This window comes from Plodia interpunctella, chromosome 15, assembly GCF_027563975.2.
Source record: "Plodia interpunctella isolate USDA-ARS_2022_Savannah chromosome 15, ilPloInte3.2, whole genome shotgun sequence".
Lineage (NCBI taxonomy): Eukaryota > Metazoa > Arthropoda > Insecta > Lepidoptera > Pyralidae > Plodia > Plodia interpunctella.
In genome coordinates this window covers 3749443-3769766 of record NC_071308.1, presented here as the reverse complement: position 1 = coordinate 3769766, position 20324 = coordinate 3749443, and the positions used below count along the sequence as shown (strand labels likewise).

Genomic DNA, 20324 nt, shown 5'->3' with positions numbered 1-20324 from the left:
TAATGCCAAAGAGCCATCTAAAATTCCAAAAATATTTTAGAAATGAGGATTCTTGACTACCATACGTTCCGTTGCCCGTTAGAGAGAACTCGCTAACTACAGTTTCATCAAAGATTGACTCGAACTGGGTAATTTATTGTTTACTTGCACTTTTGCGTTTATATAATTACTAAATTGACATGATAAATTAAAATATTTCTATGTTCAAACTTAAAATTATATACATAATTTATTTAATGTCAAAATTTACTTAAAACTAAGTCAACCGCCGACTTCCAAGGCACAGGGGGAGAAGCGACGCAACAAACTTCACCGCAGCTTTTTCTCCAAGGACGTTAAGGATCTTAGACATAAATTATACAAATAAGAAAAATAATAAAGTGCTAATATAAAAGAATTATTGGATCATATCAAACTAAAAAAAATATTTATTATATCGAACAGAATGCTACCTAGTCATTTAGTATTCTCGGAAACGACGAATAAGGGTCCCTTATCTAACGAAATTGGATGCGGGACAACAGACAGTCTTAGCCAAGTCACAATTAAAAAAGGTACAGATGCAAGTATCACTTTTTACACTTCATGCAATCACAAAAGTCAAATTTTGTATGAACGAAATTTCGAATGAATTTTACTCAAACATTGCGTTATGATATCTGAATTCATAGTTGTTTTGCAATTAACATGCCAGGGAAAGAAAGGAATTTTGAACACCTGCAATTGACCCGCGTTTGCCACCGCTCGGGACTAAAAGGATATTTGGTAGCGTCTCTTCGTCGCCATTGGTCTCAATTAGATGTGTCACAGCAAACAAAAAACAGATGCAGAAGAAATTTCCCTAGAAGTAATGACATTAATACAAGAAAACAAGAATTCTTGGTAACTTTATTCGACACTCTCAACTTACTGAGGTAGATCCTTGTAAATCTGATTAGGGCTATTAGAGCTTCAAAATTGTTAAATTACTTTATTAATATTTTTACGTTATTAATATCTTAGCAAATTATGTAGCTCTGACAACAATAATTAGTTCCTATGGGTTTCTATGGTGCACAGATATAACAATACATTCTTCTTATATCTGTGCTATGGGCCTATAACTTATTTTCTGTCAAGTAAAGTTACAAAATAAAAAAAAACATTAGATTTTTTAGTTTTGATTAGAACAAGATAGGTACTATAGGTAGGTACTTCTCTTTACTAACTTTATTTTGTAGTCAATGCCATAAAGACTCATTCAGAATTGTCTGAAAGGTATTGATGATAATTCCTGTTTATTTGCTATAAAGAAAGATACGACACAATATGTGTTTGCTGTTCCGCAGAATGAATGCAGTGTATGTACTAAAGTATTATGTAATCTGTGGTACTAATAAATACACAATATCTATTGCACGTATATTTACCATATTCGTATATAAGTGAAAGTTTTGAAATATATTAATTCGTGTATGTTTTACTCTCTATTAATTTCCAAAACTTTTTGCACGGGCTGACTAAATTATGAAAACAATGAAAACGCTTCACTATTATTTTATTTTTCCAACGGAATATTCTCTTTCATACAAGTTTTTAATGAAACTCATATGTCATGATTGAATTGTTCAATATCGTAAAATTTCTGAAAACATTGATAGATATTTCATATCAGAGCGCTTTAAATATATTTTATTTTATTAAAATATTGAAATCTATGAAATAAATTCTCTTCAGCGGTGTTCCAATAAGCTCGACATTGGCGCATTCAAAAAAATTGTCTATCGCTATCTCTATGCGCCGTGCCTCATTGCCCAGTCGTGCTCCGTTACGACGAGTTTTATATTGACGCAAGTCGAAGAAAATTCATACAATTTGCGTTGTTCTGCGTTGTCTGTCGATGAAAGTCATAACGACGGAGCACGACTGAGCAATGGGACATAGCTTAAAAATCGCCAACGCTTCGGTGATCCGTATGGAGTAGCTAGTGACCATGGGCTATGGTGTTTGCTTACAATCAGACATCCCACCTGCTAGTTTGCTAAAAAAACGTAAATTGCAGCAATTGAACAATTTGCTGGAAGTAGTATAGTATCAGAACATCAGAACACAAAATGCGTTATTTACTGCCTGTTTCATTAGCGATCATATAAACAGGTAATTATCTGCAATGTTTCGAAATGGTCTTCATTTCACATTTGGTTAAAACCGGGACGAAATCGATTTATGTGTTTATAAAGCGCCACTTCTGAGCCATTAATTTGAATCGGTGCAAAATTGGACATTGTTAGCTAAGCACAACTGCATATTGTTTGCGGCCATTTTACGAAATATGCAACATAGTGAACGGCCTCACTGCTCTGTTGCGCTACGTTGCATCCGCTCCGTCGTTAAATGTGACATTGACGTGCGTACGTCAACACACGCCGTGGCGTGTGCATATTGCGTGAAACAACGATGCGCAGTTGTTTCATGCAATACTACGTTGATTCGTTTACGGTGCGCAACAGAGTCAGAAAACCTGAAAATTACATTCCTAAACATTATTAAGTTCCGTTAATTATAAAAACTTTCCTTTTGAATAAAGTATAATAATGATACTTGTTTGATTTTTAGTTCATGATTTTAAACAAATCCCATTAATAATATAAGAACGGAAATGTAGCTTTGTCAAGTAACACATTTTATCATTTGGCCGTCATATAGGTCTGAACCAATATGAACCATGTTAAATCCAATTCAAAAACTTTCTTGCCATGTTATAAACAATTCAAAATAATATATATTGTGGATAATGTTATTTTTGATTAGGATTCTAAATTATAATAAGTCATATGGCAACACCCTTGAAGTTCTCATTTGCACACTTGAAATGAACTAATAATATACACCAAATAATAAACGATGTGTGCCTGTGACTATGTATGTAAATTCTTATACGAACTTGGCGATTTGATTTAATAGACTTATTTCCTACACAAACAATGCAAAATGATGTGAACTTTAACAGCTATTCTTAAGTATTATCAACTGCAAAGAAAGAATTAAGACAGTATAGCGACATTTACAAACTGATGTATTTTATTTGTTGGCCAGTATCAAACCAAATGCTTACATTTTTAATTATTCTCTTCTTTAATTTATAATTAAAAACTGGTTTTAATACAGTATAAAAATACATTCATTTCATTTAGTTATCCCAGTCGTTTCCCTAGAGTTTCATATAGGCTTTCTTACTTTTACTTCTCCATTTCACACGAACTTCGTAGTCCTAAGAGGTTTCACCGTTGGCAAGCATGCCTTGACGTCAGCAACCCAATATATTTTAGATTTGATCCTTATCCCACAACCTCGCGGAAACGACATAAACTTTATAACTACCAAACTAAAATGTAATCAAACCATATCATGCACAGCACATACTTATTACAAACTCAATACAAATACTATAAAGAACATCAAAATGGGCCACAGCGACTGTGCTAATGTTTCCGCGCAGATTTGACCTGAATTTTACTTGGATGCATTTCCCTAACACACTGGGAGAAAACAAGTCCCGAATACTCGACTCGCCAACTATGTAGATCACTCTGCTTTAAAGATAAGTACGCTTTGCTCGCTCAAGACACTTGACCGGCTTGAACTAGTGTGAAGAGGCTTCGGCATTGAGAATCCTGATACAGGTAATTTATTTTCGGAAGAAAATTCACATTAATGTCAGGGGAGAGCAATTTATCTTGGCGTAATTCGCGTGAAGCGCTTATTGGCTGTCACAGCCCACATAGATTACATGATTTATATCCGTCACCTAATTGTTATCCGACCAAACATGGTAAGTTGCGGTTAAATAACATTAATACGTGAAGATAATATTAAATTATTTTATAACGTATTCGGTATTAATATTTATAGTAAACGGAGATAGGAGAAAATGTTTATATTATGAATAGTATTTAACACCAAATAAAAAACAAATATTTACATCAGAGTATTAAATCCTTAATCTGAAACCTAAAATAACAATAAGCTATGAAAATAATAAAAAGCCGCCATTTTAAATACTCGCCCCAATGTTTAAAAAGGCCCTCTAAATTAAAAGAAATCGCACATACAAATCTTAGAACTGTAAAAAATATACCTACCATATAGACATAAGTGGAACGACTGCAGAAGCAGCCAGACAGCAATTTTTTATTGCTAGATATAAAGTTTGAAAATTCCTCGCATCAATCACCAGTGAACTAGACCGGTCATCGGAACTTCATCCTGTAAAGTCCACACTTTTTTCTTTATCTGCAAACGCGTCATTAATAAATGTCCAAGAATTTTATCTGCATAGCCTGTAATATTATATATATTTAATCCCTCCATCGGAGCAATAAATTATATTTAAGAGGAATAATCTTTAATTATTTTTATCGATCTAGGTAAGTTTTAAATTCGAATTTATAAAACAGTTAGCGCCTTACTTTGGTGATTTCGACATTCATTGTAGGTTTTCCCAATGTTAAAAACATCTCACATACAAACTAGTCAGTGTACGTTCAATCGGGTCGGCATCTGCCTTGAATTCGCCGATCGTGTAGAGGAGCCAATTTTTTTTAACATGACGGGCGTTAGTTTAGAATACGATTTTACGCAATCCATATTAATATTTATATTTACGAAATATAATATTTATGAAAAATAAATAGGAAAGGACTGTTTAGGATCAATATTTTATTATATAAATAGAATAGATTTTTTTGTATATTATTAATAAACATTAAAACTATTGGGCCGATTTTGATGAAATTTGGCACATTGGCACAGAGTTAAACGAAACAATTAGGAGTATCATGGGTTCTTTTTATTCACCCTTACAAGCACTTTTTCATATCATTCTAAATTGACTCGCTTACTACGTACTCTGCATGTGTATCTCTAACATAGTAATAGCGAATTTACAATGAATTGATTTAGCACTACAATTTTTCAAAAATAAGATGAAAAAATCAGCCCTGTAGTTTTATAGTTTCTTCTTCTTCTTTACAATAAAAATATATCTTTTCTCTTTATAATATTAGTAATTGATTGTGTAAAAGTGTCTATATATACACAAAGGTTCCAAAGTTTTGCGCGTGTTTCTTCATAAAATTTTGTATCATCAAAAATACTTACACAATTTACATTTCACCTAACTTTTAATGATCTTATAAATAACTGTGGCTACAAAGAAAATTTACAAGTGCCATTTCGGTAACAAACTCTCAACTTTTCAATAAACATAATTCATTTAATTCGATACTGTAACAGTATTACAAACTCAAAGTGAAGTGGGGTCGTTAAAGCACAAAATAATGAGACCATAAATGATGATAGCGAATTAATTGTTCGTACAAAGTTAATGGTTTGTGTTCACTGCACGGAAATCATAATAGTCCGAACATATGTATCAGCATATGGTTACGCCTCGAAGTCAGGTATTAGCGAAAAAATATAACTATTCTTTTACGGATAACTTTCTTTGGAAATGCTATTGCTATTGTACCGACATCCACGGAAGAATATGGAGCAGTATATGCCTATATGTAGAAAACTCTTCTCATAATTCTGTGCTCTTCTTATTTTATCTTAAAGGGTGGAATCATAAAAAAAGATCAGACAAGAGCGATAGCCGACAGATTTATGTGACCGCGGAGGCGTTTGGCAGAAATTTCTAGAAAAGCCAGTGGGCAGCCGTCTTGGTTTATCGCCAGTAAAATCGAACCCGGCGGTGATTAACTTACGTATTAAGTGAGATAAAGAGATTGTTAGAGATATGTTAGAGATTTATACAAGTCGAAAAATCGCTTATTTTTATATTAACAACCAACAATATCGGATATTGATATTTTGTAATATCAATTTCTTTTTCTGACACATGAAGCAGAAATATATTAATATAATAAATTACGAGACAAAAATGTACTGGAGAAGCTTATCACATATATCTACATTTTCTTTTTATGATAAATAACGCTATTAGTATACTCAAAGATTTACTTGTTATATTTATTTTCTTTCATCAATCCTTGTTAGGTGAAGCGTGCGCACGATGTCCACGTTTCTTATGCCACAAGTTTTTGCTTAATAAATAATTCCTTTCTAGCTTTTACTGGCTTTTGTGTACTTAATGATAAAAATGTGGTCATCAATCTATCTCGTATGAAAATAAATGCGCCACATAAAGTGGAGGATCGCGATATCAACGCACTAATGCAAAGTTTTTTGCTCTTCACATGCTAGTTTTTACGATGCTTATCAAGCCAACGTCTCCAGCATTCCATAGTTTTTCTTGGGATCTTAAACTGGCCAGTTGTTATATCGTATGTTTCAGTTCCAACGCTGTTTGAACTTGGAAGACTTAGAAACTTTACCAGCTGAGTAAGAGATGTATTAAGAAACATTTTTTGCTTATGCTTAGTGAATTGTATTGTGTTCCGTGGTAGGCCCTGTGTTGTCTTGATAAGAAAACGTTATGGCTATAGCTGACGGCTCTCCCAGGGGTCTTCATGCGTAACAACGTACAAGACTGTAGAATTTTTCTCACGAGCCACTTTTAATCTGTTGTCTTGTTTATCGCTACTGAGTTGCTTGCTTCGTGTCGAGGAATATTCTGCATAATTTACGATTTAAGTGAATATTTGTCAGAATATTTTATGTTTTAAAAATGTTGAAAGGTTAATTTTTTTTAACTAGCTTATACCCGCGGCTTCGCCCGCGTAAATTTTCTACGGAAACAGTTATTTTTCCGGCATGAGGTACACTTCAAACTACATGTATGCAAAATTTCAAGAAGATTGGTTGATTAGATAGAGCGTGAAGAGGTAACAAACTAATAAACAAACAAACAGTAACTTACCTTCGCATTTCTAATATTAGTTAGGATTATTGTAAAATACTAAAAATAACTACAACCCTGTTATCTTTAATATAATAAATAATAATTTTCAAATATATTTTATATTATAATGGCAATACAAAAAAAGTGGGGTTGAGTTGAGTACGTCAGTCAAATAGACCTCCCTACCTGATGCAAATGTGCCCAAAACGCATGCGGTATTTCGTCAATTTATTCTTGAACAAACTCATCTAGCTGTATTGCTTATTTATAGCCATATCTAAAACCAGTTAAAAATATAAAACATACTCAATAGATACGAGTGCTTATTGAATGCTTACTAAATTAAATCAGTACAGAGTTAATGTGATTTTCATTTTTTTTAGATTAAGTGCTTTTACAGTGCTTAGCTTTTGACATTTTTAGACATCTAAAGGATCACAATATCATCTTTATCATAAAGATGGAGAATTTCGAACCTTTGATGTTCTATAAATGTAAGAATAAAGGCAAAACATATGTGTAATGAAAGAGTATATTGGATAAGATAAAGGCTTTCGGTGTTGCCAGTCATGCAAAAGTCGATATTCAATTTCAACGCGTAAAGGTAAGTTGGATGTTGCGGGAGATTGCGCGTAGGATCCGTATTTCCGACACTTCGACCGCATGTAAAACCATTATAGTAGAATATTTTCGCATATATTAGACGGTAGTACAAAACAGCTATAACGCAGAAGTCTACATCTCGATTCGATTGTCTTAGTTTTATATCAGTTTTTTTTTTACAAAAATGTAATTTTTCTCACACGCATTGTTGCATTCAATGTTGCAAACAAACCAAAATCATGCAATAAACCATTGAGGATTTTCCTATCCTATCCATGGATATACTCCATCAGATCATGCTTATTATTCATGCTTCATAGTCGTATTCCTCATGACTTTAGGACTCAAGTTATATTATAAAGTATAACATGTCTCTTCTGTAAAAGTGTTGATTTATGACGTGATTGTGTGTGACCCGACCGGCGTCACTTGTGCGCTGACTGCTGACGCATTGACATGAAGTGGGAAGGATATGTTATGAGCCGAATCAGATAGCTAGAAATACCGCCAAAAAGAGTCACGAAGTATTTAATAACTTTTACACTTTGTGACAATTCTTTGTAACAATTGTTAGAACTGATGATTTCTTGGAATAGTTTCATCAACCATTTATACGAGCGAACAAATATAACTATGCTACATAAAGTTCGAAGAAAAAAATATCGTTGAATAATTTACCAACAAAAATATAGATCTTATGGTTCTGAACCTTGTGAAGTAGGAGTAAATTCTGTGTCCGCTCTCAAGTTTCAGTAATTGGCATCAAAATATTTTTAGCAAATTTACTTACTTTCGTCTCCATTTTATTTAATTATCTAGAATAGAATCTATTCACCTTTGACGACCTCGGTGGCGCAGTGGTAAAGTTCTTGCCATTGAACCGAGAGGTCCCGGGTTCGATCCCCGGTCGGGTCATGATGGAAAATGATCTTTTTCTGATTGGCCCGGGTCTTGGATGTTTATTTATATATGTATCTATTTATAAAATATAGTATCGTTGAGTTAGTATCCTATAACACAAGTCTCGAACTTACTTTGGGGCTAGCTCAATCTGTGTGATTTGTCCTAATATAAATAAAAAAAACCCTTTGTATCATGGCTGGGAATTAAAACCCGAGAATTAAATAAAATGGAGATGAAAGTAAGTAAATTTGGAAATAGCAAACAAACAATTTTAAAACATCGCTCCACGACGAACTTGAACATACAAAATACACTCTACTGGATTAGCTCAAAAACCGTTCAATAACGAATCTTTTTTATGACTGGCAAGCTTCATCTAAAACTATTTCCTGGAGCTGAAACTAATTTCAAGTTGTCATACATGTCCTGATGTCTTGCGTGTTCAAAAAACTTATGCATTCAAAAGCGGGTAACTGCTGGGCAAAGTTTCAAAGAGATTTTTTTTCAAAGGATTTTAAAATGGAAACCAAAGAGAGTACTTATGTAATTTCTGCATTTTAAGTTAAACTAGCTATCACGTGTCATTTTTACCATAAGAGGTAATCTAATATCCGTATTTCTAATCAAACTAAGCAAAGATAGTGTAGACAACACAAGATTTGTTTGTCTATAATAAAGTGTGAAGAGGTAACAAACAAAAAATGCTATTAGCATCGCATAAAGGTCAGTAAATTTGACTTAGAACACCGGCTATTATTTTACAACCCGCCGCCAGCCTGATGTCAACCCTCCTTAGGAATGCTTTTGTCTAGCCTTGCCCAGGATATTCTGTCCCTTAGATGAATCAGTTTGATGAACGTGTAGCAGAAATAAATTAGTCTAACATGATTCCATTATTTGCTTTCGGACTCCTAAAATGGCGTTGCGAAATTATTCATTCCAATTCTCCAAAGGGCGATATCCGCATTGGCAAAGTGACAAAACAATAACAGAAAAAATATTAACCATTCCAGTGGACGGCTACTATAAAGGTGAGTTGCACCGTCAAATTTGACCTTGATGATAACCGGCGCGCCGCTGACGTTTAGACAACATGCCGTACTTTGAATATTTCTGCGTTCGTTAAAATTAACGTCAAAGTTGACGGTGTAACCCACCCTAAGCCTGTTGCCAGATGGTTTTTGCGCAAAATATAAAATAACTTGTATATATCGATGTGAACTACTTCGGGCGTTTGAACAAATAAAATTAAGTAGAACTTTATTTTGTCACCCACGTAGATTTCTGTGTTTAACCCAAAGGTCTGTTAGAAAAGCATTTGGCATTCAGTTCGCCTATTGTAATTAAAAAAAAACGAATGTAATAACAATATTTATTGAATCCTAATGTAAAATACTAGGCAGAAAGACTAATTAGCTAAAAGTTACATGATACCGCAAAGCGTAATAAAATGGTAGTGACTCATTATATAATTTTAATATTTCATAAATACGCTCAATCATAAAAAATCTGATAAAAATATAATTTCCCTAGAAATTTATAAGCAATAGAGACGTCAAACTACATAGTCTTCTATGCACGTAATACAGAAAATTATACATAGCTAATACAAGAAATTTCTCTAATCTAAAGTACTTAAATGTGGATTATCCTATGCTAATCCTACAACTTGCAACAAAGGCTACACTAAGCCGACCACCCCACACGTGTTAGTTCTGAGCCAATAAATTATTAACAGAACTGGAGTCTCCAATTGCAGTTTAGTTGATTCATCGGGCACCTGAGAAGATAATTGAATATTTCTGCATGATGCATTTCTGGCCTGGTTATAACAGAACACATACATTGATTAAATTGGCAAATTAAATCTGAATTAGTAATACATAATATCCATCCAGTTTTTACTTGTCATGCCATATTACTGTTAATACTTAATACAAATCTGAACAATAATTTTCAAATGTAAATTTTTCGTGCGAGAAAATTATGAACAAGCTCTTTGATAATATTGATCTTAAAATTAACATGACGTCACTTTCCTACTGATATTAACGAAGTTCATTGTTCATCACTTATTTATTATCTATACATACAAAATGTTTTCTAACTTTTTGCCTTTTTCTTTCATCCATCCAGTTCATTTTTGTTTTATTTTTTTAAGATGCAATAATGTTTAAATAAATATTTTATTATAAAACATAAAAATTATTACTTCGAAATAGACCGTAAATAAATTAGAATATCATCTCATTTCTACTTCTTATTTTTTGAACAAAATTCACCCTGTACTTGTATTTTTTTTAACTGTTTCTTAAATTGCAGAAACAAACCTCTAAGTTCTAAAATAGAACGTATGAAAATTAGTCAATAGGTTGGTCAAAACAGTGTCCCCGCATCCATCGGTCTTGGCGCTTAGCCAATCAAATCTTCTCGCCTTTGCTCCTGTGTGAATGCCGATGGAATGCTGTTCACTGGCTAACTGCTGTCCGGTCACCACAATTATTGCAGTTCGATACGGCCATTATGTATGTGTGTATGCAAATGCCAAAGCAATATACCAATAATATATATTCATTTATGTTTCACATAATTTGTAAATACGTGCATTTAAACATTTGGTTACTATGACAAAATTACTTATCTTGACGATTGTGATATATATTTGAAATAGCTATATATTTTATATGACTATTTAATAGTCTTTGTGAAACTAATAATTGCCACTATTTTGTCACTTTTGTGTCGCCACGAATGGCGGATGCCTTTACCAAAATCTGATTAGATCTAGGCAATTACCTAAGTCTATTTTTAATTACTAATATTCTCATTGTATATTATAATATTATCATTATATATTGACGACCTCGGTGGCGAAGTGGTGAAGTGCTTGCCTCTGAACCAAGAGGTCCTGGGTTCAATCCCCGGTCGGGTCATGAGAGAAAATGATCTTTTTCTGATTGGCCCGGGTCTTGAACGTTTATTTATATATGTATATGTTATAGAATATAGTATCGTTGAGCTAGTATCCTAAACACAAGTCTAGAACTTACTTTAGGGCTAGCTCAATCTGTGTGATTTGTCCTAATATAATTATTTATTTATTCATTGTATTTAAAATGTGTATTTTTCTTGGAAGTATTTTAATATAACCTCGGCTTATAAAGTTGGTACTTCAACTTAATAAATTATATCAATATGTCTTATCCAGGCTTTCTAATTGTATTATATAGAATATTTGAAAGAAATATTTTTTTTGTTAGGTATTCGAATATAATGATTTTTTGTAACAATATGTTCATGTTATGAAATGATCATAAGTACGGTTAGTAATAAGTACGGCCGTGTTTCTGCCAAGTCTAGTAAAAGACCCACTTTGAATGTATAAAATATACACAAATAAGATCATTATTATAATTTTTTTGCTTTACATGCCCCAAAACTTAGAATGAATGGATAGGCTGAATTTCAACTATGATACTTTTTTTAATTTATTTACTTTTTTATAATTTTTCAAAAACTTTACTTAATTTTGGGTGGTTCGTCCACGTTTCGACCACTGCGGCCTCGCTGTCATTACGATCGGTCAATTTTCTTGAGAAAGAAATTATTTCCAAAATTAATTCATAAAACATTCACAACAGTACAGATTAATTATTTTCATATCAGAAAATAAAACTAATTCTTGTCTTTGTTCAGAATTTAAAAAAAATGACAGCGCGGTCGCAGATTTGGAAATGCTCTTAGAACCATTATTTTATTCAATTTAAATAAAATCATTAAAAAAAAAGTTAAGTAAATATGTTCCAAGATATTTGCAAATGTATATTTGTATTATTATTTTACAAAACTTGGCGAATTCTGGTCGCTGTTCATTATAAATGAGCAGTAGGCAATTGAACATTAAATTAATGTGAAATTGATGGGGTGAATTAAAATTTAGATAGACCGACAGTCAATAACAAACATAATGATGACCTCATTATTATTATGTTCGTCATTGACAGTCAGTCTGTTGGCGCTATGATGATAACATACAGCCATACATTTTTTACCATTGCGATATTCCTGTCAATAACCCTAGATGTCGAAAGTATTTACGAAAACGAAACGGTGACGAAATATATTAATTTTACATTATTTAATAATAATTTAATTAAAAATAACTTTTTTTTAAATATTTGTATTTTATATTCAGAAAACTATTTATGTTCGATAAATATTAATTTTTCGACCTTTTTTGATACGTGTTTTATTTTTCCAGTTAAGTGAGAAAGTTAATCAAAGAAATTCCAAAGTAATGTACTCGAATCCCAAGTACATAAAAGATTTCTCCACATTGACGTACCGAGTAAGCAGACGGTCCCGTTACTTGACTACTTTTAATATGACAATACTAACCGCGTGGGATAACAATTATATGGTAAGGTATACTAGTATTTTATTTACGTACACAACAATCTTGATATAATATTTTTTTTTACATTATACTTCAACTAAAAGAAAAAACTAATTAAAACAAACTATAAGGTAGGTAAGGTAAGGTTAATTAAATAATATATATTAAGTAAATAATATGTGTTATTTAATTAGCAGTAAATTAGTATGGCTAACATGAAATAGTGCGACTTCGAGCGAAAGAATTTGAGCTTGAATATTAGGTATCTTTTAATTAAAAATTGCAATTCAGGAAAAACATTTCACTATATTAATTGCTAACACTAGTATCAGATTTTAAGTCACCTAAAGGCATTAGGCATGACTTTTCCGACTACTTACCACATAATATGGTAAATTAGTAATAAGATATCAATCTAGTGGTAAATTATTAATAAGTTATCAATCTTGCTTCCTATTATTTCGTAAATATACTTTTATATCGTCAGATAGAAGTAGAAGTGTACAATCATGATCTGAAGCTGGAACTAATGCGTATATCAACCAAACCTTGCGATGTCACATCAATGAGGTGGCTGTCGGACTGGTTAAAACAACACAGCGACGTGCCGATAGTGTGTCCTATTCCTGCGGTATGTATATATATATATATATATATAACGTTTCTCCGTATGATTCCACCCTAGAATAGGATCACCCCATATCCTCCACTTGTCGTAAAAGGCGACTACGGTACGCATAACCTTGACAAGTAATAGTCAACAATATTCTCGAGTATGAGTAAACTGAGGCAAGCGGCTGCCGGTTGTCAAAACCATGCTAGCTATAGATATTATTAGAGCCAACATTACCGAGAATACAGCTAAATGAGATAGCAACATAAACCTTGAATGAAAATTTTGTTCATGGTCAAAATACAGTCAAATCATTAAAATCTTCAGACATTTTTTAAACTGATCCCGAATGAACACGCAAAGACGAAAGAAGTATGTTTTGCTGTTTATTATTAGCGTCTTAGATAATCATACCCTCGACTGGTCAACGAGTTCATTCTTGTTAATAATCATGTTAAAAATAGTAAAAAATACTACGAGTATTTTTTTTTCTAGGGTAGCTATCATGTAGTGCGAGCGGAACTGCCGCCGAAAAATATTCCATTACCCAGGGTCGTGCCCAGTGGATTGTATACCTGTCACCTGAATGGGTACCACTTGTTGAACACCACGCACAGGGATGTCTTGTTTAAAATGCTATTGGAACTCTCATTCAACGGGTCTTAAAGCCATCCAGATATATTACAATAAAATATATTTTTTGACAGAGATCTTCTCTAAAAAATATATCAAATTTTCGTCATTACGCTATTGTCTAAAAACAATTACATTTTATACATTTTTTTCTTATATCCTTTGCAATTTTGAGAAATAAATTATTTTAAATATTAATATCATTTTCTTTTTTAAGTTATTATTAATCTATTGATCAATAACAATCATCAAGCATTAAAATATGATTAAGTAGTTTTTAACTTTATGTCAAAGTTTTTTTAAAATTAATTTGGCTTAGCAAACAGGGATACAATAAAGTATACATTATAGTATTACTTATAAGCTAGTAATACGTTAATAGGGATTACTGTACATATATCCCGCCAGTGTACAGCACTGTATGTTAGGTACACAAAAGCCTTGCCGATTTTTTGCTATTGCTATGTCGATTAAAACGTTTATTTTAGAGTACTTCATTAATCTTTTCATTATGTAAGCATTTGTTTATGAAAATATACAACAATATAGCATATTCGGGTACCGATATATTGGAGAAAAATCGTTTTCCATGAGATAAAAAACTTCGAAAACTATGGGAAGCCGCCAGACACTGCAAAATTTTCGAGCCAGTAAATGGTCAAAAATATGCTCGGAACACATCACACCTGACGACTATGAAAATATAGACTTCATACAGGTAAGGCTTTCAGTCAAAATCAAGTTTATCAGTTTATCATCATATTTGTCCAAATAATGCAGAACATAACCTAAAATGGTGTTATTATTTTCAGGATCAGTGAACAGCCTTCAGTTTCCTCAGTTTTCTTATGGTCTAAAACTGAAGTCTTGAAAGTGTACCTAAAGGCGACAAAGAGCTGCTAAACGTGAAGCTAAAAATCAAAAATGTGTCATCCTATATGAAGTTAACCCTATACACGGTTTTTTGTGTTTATTTTTTTGATTTGAATAGTTTTTGGGTGGACATGGTTAATTGATTATGTTGTAGAAGTGGTGGTCGAAAATAATATACATATCCCAATCCCACAAATAGTGCAATGTGATCTCAATAGTTTTCATTAATTATAATAAAGGTGTTGTGTTTTACAATGAACTTGAATCATTTAACAAATTCGTCTTGTATTTACACTTTGTGTTGTGAAGTCTATTCAATAAACTTATGATGCAATAAACCCAAGTCATTTGAGCAAATACAAAGAAAAATTTGAAAAGTGCACGACATCGATTAAAAATAAGAAATAATTCTTTTTTTATTTTAAACAATATTCCAGCCAGGTTATCGCTGGCAAGTTTACACTTCCATCTCCCCGGGGCTTCAGTATGATTGAAACTTGTTAAGAGCATGCCAACTGTGCTTTTTACAGTTCGCAAACAGGGGCGGTACAGTGAAACATCGTCCCGATCTTTGAAAGTGGTAAAACCGTGTTTTTAATGCATTTCAGTCCAACGCTCCGTGAGCGGTTACTACAAAATCTTGTTTAAAAGTTGCGTCACGGGTTTAGTTAAGTTGTATTTTTAATTGTATTTGTAAAAGAAGTCAGAATGAGTATTGTAGTTCTGTAGAAAAGTAGGAAGTATATTCGAAAAAGAAATATAATTCACCAAAAAGAAAATCTACAGCAGGAGCTCGCTTTTTTAACAATCGATGTTTCTAAAGGAGTAACACAGTTTTTCAGTTCATAAATGAAATCGCAATCGATAAAGTTCAATGAAAGACATCGATCGATCAAACTTTTTCGAATTTGATTAAAATATTTTTTTAAATTGGAGACAATTAATGAAATTAACTTTGTCCAACATTTATTGTTATAGCAGTAACAAAAAAACGTCATCTTTATAAAGTTTAACTAACGGTTAATGCCTGGTGACATGCAGACGGACAGCGTAGTCTTAATAATAGTATCCCGTGTAATCCCTTTAGAACCTTAAAAAAGTTACGTCAGGTAAATATTTTTGCTCTAAAATTGTCGCAGTGTTTAAAGGAGTTTAGAACGACCCTCTCGGATCCACTGCAGTGGTTAACTGAAGGAAAGATTTCCGTTGGTCGCGTCACGTCTGTACATAAAGTGAACGGGATTGCTCAGCTATCCTGAGACTCGTAATCTAGAGACATAGAGGTTATTCTTTCCTTTACTTTATATATGAATATGTTAATGATGAATGTAAATAGTTATACAATAAGTTATTATGACTGATTTAACGATCAAAATTAAAATGTGATAAATATTTTTCATCTTGGAAAACATCATGCAATTGGATCGAGTACTATCGAGTTTTTTTATAAATCCTAACCTGACAGAAAGATTCTCTGGAATGTTTTACACGATTTTAAAAAGGGTTCGTCATATGTGGACATCAGCCAGACAGAACACACACAAACACTAAATGGTGGTACAGAATCCTAAAAAGAACAAAAATTAATTAAAAACAAAACAACAGAAACAAAGTATATTAGTAACTAAGTACTCACACAGTTCTCAATTAAAGTGGCGAAAACATAAAGCGCTGTAAAATTTCATCCATTTTCAGAGCGTGGTCCAGAATATCTGGCGGACGCCTAGCCCACAGGTTATACAGGATGAATTCTTATACATTGACATTATTTTGTCTACATGCTCATTTCGTGTATTTCGTAGTAGCAATACCCATACGGCCATAAAAATCATCTGCTTATCCACACATTTTCCTCAAGGTACCTATTTGATTTTGTATGCAATGGTAAAGCACATATTTTTCGCGAATTCGTGATTGCTACCATACGAATACTTGTTCAATGTCAGAGATTGAGTTTATAGACAAAATATTGCCAATGTATAAAAAGTCACCCTGTATATATTTCCAGTACATAGCCAACACATCGCGGGCTTCAAAAAGTTTCCCAACTAATTCCCCTCATCCATTTTCATTATAAAATCATTTGTCGCACAATTCAACTCAATCTTAATTAGTTGCAATTTTACGTGTCAATATTTTCTCCATTGATATTTTTTAAAAATATCCCGAGATTGAAAAACTTTAAAGCCATTCTATATAACTGTTTGTTGATGAAATTAGCAAAAAGTACATATTTATTTATTTGTACATATTTCGTGAGTCAAAAATAATTTCCATGTAAATGTAAAACAGAAATAAGTTTTTGCTGAACCCCGCGGGGTTACCTGCGAGTAATTTTTATTTTTAATACTTATTTACGTTGTTAATACACAGTAGTAATCTACTTTATAAATCGCCATTGACTATCAGATTATTAGACCAAATCATACGTGAATCACAAACTCTCGAGTTAAAAAACAACGTATGTGTTAATCCATGGTATCAGCTAGCTCAATACATAATTTCATAAAAAATAACCCAGCCTTAAGCGTAATGAAGTAACAAACACACTCGCAAATTTTCGCTTGATACCTATCAGTGGGATTATTGAGTTTTCTTTATACAATAAAATGACTTAGGTACTTACACTTAATGCATAATTATGTTAAATTATAATAAGTACTTATAACAATTTCGCAGCACCAGCAACAGCACCTAATTAGCTCATTAAGAAGTCTATTTGGCGCGGGATTCCGGATTCTATCAGTTTCAGTCGGTTTCAACCGGTTCTCGAACGATTAGCGCGAATGGCAGACATCGGAACTTCTATGATTGCTTTTCGAGTTATCCTTTCCGATTTTCATTTTCCTTGGGCTACGGACTTTGTGTGAAAAAATATGTTTTAAGCTATAGGTATGTTCAACACATTCTTTAACAAGTAAAAATATGGGTTTCAAAAAAGATTTTACAGATTTTTTTTTTTTCAAAAATTACCTTATTAAATTCTTAATCCAGTGTTTAAATAAATTCACGTTTTACTTGAAGTCATAATATACAGATGTCTGGATTTTAATCCCGTAATTTTTCCCTTAAATCTCGGGTGGCTTTTTTGTCATAATGAGGAGATTAAAAACACGTTGTATTTACCAAGAATTTCTTCACTTTGCCTTCAAAATTAAGGACTAATTTTAAAATTAACTATTAATTTTAAACAACCCAAGATTCTAAAGTCCTAAAGTACTTTTTTAAATAAACTAAATTCTTCCTAACTAATATTATTTATTCGAAAGTAAGTTTGTTTGTTACCTTTTCACGCTTTATCTACTCAATTAATCTTTTCAAAACTATTGTAGTACGAAGGAGGACATATGGTACGTTTCATTCCGGGAATATAAATGATCCCGTGGGAAATCCACGTGGGCAGAGCCGCGGGCAAAAGCTTCCCATGTAAATGTACATTTTTTAAATAACATAATAAAGAAAATATTTTTTTCTGTTATCATCTACAACTTGGAATGCATTGGAAATAAATATTAATCAAATGCTTTATTTTAATTAGCACAAACGCTGAACAACATTTGAAGTTGAACATTGAGATGTTTCGTCGTACACGAACACGAACATCGAAACACGTCAATATCAAAAGCAACAAAAGAAAACAAAGGGAAACACCGAGTGCAACGCGCTGTATCGACGCAACCGAGCATGAAGCAGCAATGGGGACAACTAAGTATTTTACTTTACATTATCTTACCAATCCTCCTATTAAACATGTTCTATAGTTTTCAATTGGACGCAGTTGCCACGATTTCAAGTAAATGGTGTTTACTACACCAGTTTCTATTCCAACCAAAATGTTTTTCGTAAAATATGATATTTTGTATAATAACAAAAATATATTTATATCAAGTAAAATCCTTAATCCAGTGTAGCATATTCTTATGTGGTATATTTTTAGGTTTCACTATAACTACAAACTATACTAACACTATAACTAAAATATATTGATAAAAACATTGTAGATATTTAAGTAGAAATGGACTCGCACTAATCCGTGCCTGTCAAATCTAAATGCCAACCAGGCTTCACAGAAAGCATTCAAAGCAAAACTATCCCATTTCCCGACATATTGCGTCTACAGCCTGCATTTTGGGAAAATCTCAGTCGAGTGCGAATAAATGTCCCGGGCCCGTAGACTAATATATTTATGGACAAGGCACGATGAAGCCAATAAACAAGCCAAGTCATATTATGTGGTGCAACTTTGTAAAACACATATTGGGGAAAAACAACGAGGCTCGTTACGAGTATAAGAGCTAATCCCCCTACTACGAGTAAGTTGCGCTTCGTTGCGGCGCAGCGCGTTGCACAGACGTTCTCTGTTATTTCTAAAGCTAAGGTTTTCAATAGCAAGCTAAACATTCATTTATATTTATATATTTAATAATTGCTTTTTGTTCTTGTACTTTTGCCTATTATTTATTTGAGACTGCATACAATAAACCGATATTCTATTTCCGTGGTATACTTTCTACAGAACTAATAATTGCAATTCCAAGTATTTCAAACATACACTAATCAAAATGTGAACCACACTTTATTAATATGTGAATTTACTATGAATACCCGGGTGATCTGTCATCGAGGTTTATAGTCTGTATTTTTATAGGTCTGTGGTAATTCTGATCAACTGAATAAAGTAACGCACAAAATCCGCACCATTGACTCGGGCGGCCAAAGTGGGTAGAAATTTATTATTTATGTCCGAGTGAAGATGGAAAGGTTTATGAGATATATTTAAGAACACGCTGCTACTCGACGAACACGGATTGGAAAAGCGGTGAATAGTTTATGGTCTGGTTAGACCAAGGTCTTCCGATCCGTGGGTTTTATCCACAAAGAAAAAAAAGTTTATGGTCATGAAATAAAAGTTGTGTGCCGATACGCGAGGCGGAAGGCAGACGAGTGGGGTATACGGTTACGCTGCATTAAACGGAAATTGTGAAATCCACCTATCGACGACGGAAAATGAAATGAACACTGCCCCATTATGTGTTAACGATGATGATTTAAAGAGATTCATCATAGTTATCATTGTGAGGTGTGGTTACCGCCTTATAATAGATCATTCCATATCCTCTCGTGGATACCGTAAGAGGCTACTAAGGGACAAATAAATAAAATAAATATAAAAAGAGTTGGGAACTATGTCTACAATTGTATTTCTAAATTTCTAAGGTCAGACGTCAGGCATTCGAGCAATAGTAAGACCGAGGTTCGCGACGTCATTCCCCGAATGAAACCGGGAACATTATACTTTATCTTTTTGTGTTTTCCGCAAAAAAATATCCAATAAACAAAGCATTTAAACGAACAAAAGTCGGCTGTAATAAACTCAAGGTAAACATAATAACTTTCAAATTAAAATTCCTCGTAGCATTCGTTTTTTTTTTCATCGGGAAAAGTAAAAAGGGATGCGA

At 32.8% G+C, this 20324-nt stretch overlaps 2 protein-coding genes across 2 annotated transcripts in view; one reads left to right on the top strand and one right to left on the bottom strand.

Annotated features, from left to right (window-relative positions):
* The window catches only part of LOC128675786 (cell adhesion molecule 3-like), a 98662-nt gene that overhangs the window by 63100 nt on the left and 15238 nt on the right, over positions 1 to 20324 (bottom strand). The window lies entirely within an intron of this gene.
* LOC128675789 (uncharacterized) lies at positions 12367 to 14086 on the top strand. Its single transcript, XM_053755463.1, has 4 exons — positions 12367 to 12460; positions 12612 to 12770; positions 13234 to 13377; positions 13855 to 14086. Exons 1-4 carry the CDS (start codon positions 12371 to 12373, stop codon positions 14023 to 14025), a joined length of 564 nt encoding a protein of 187 aa, XP_053611438.1. The 5' UTR covers positions 12367 to 12370; the 3' UTR covers positions 14026 to 14086.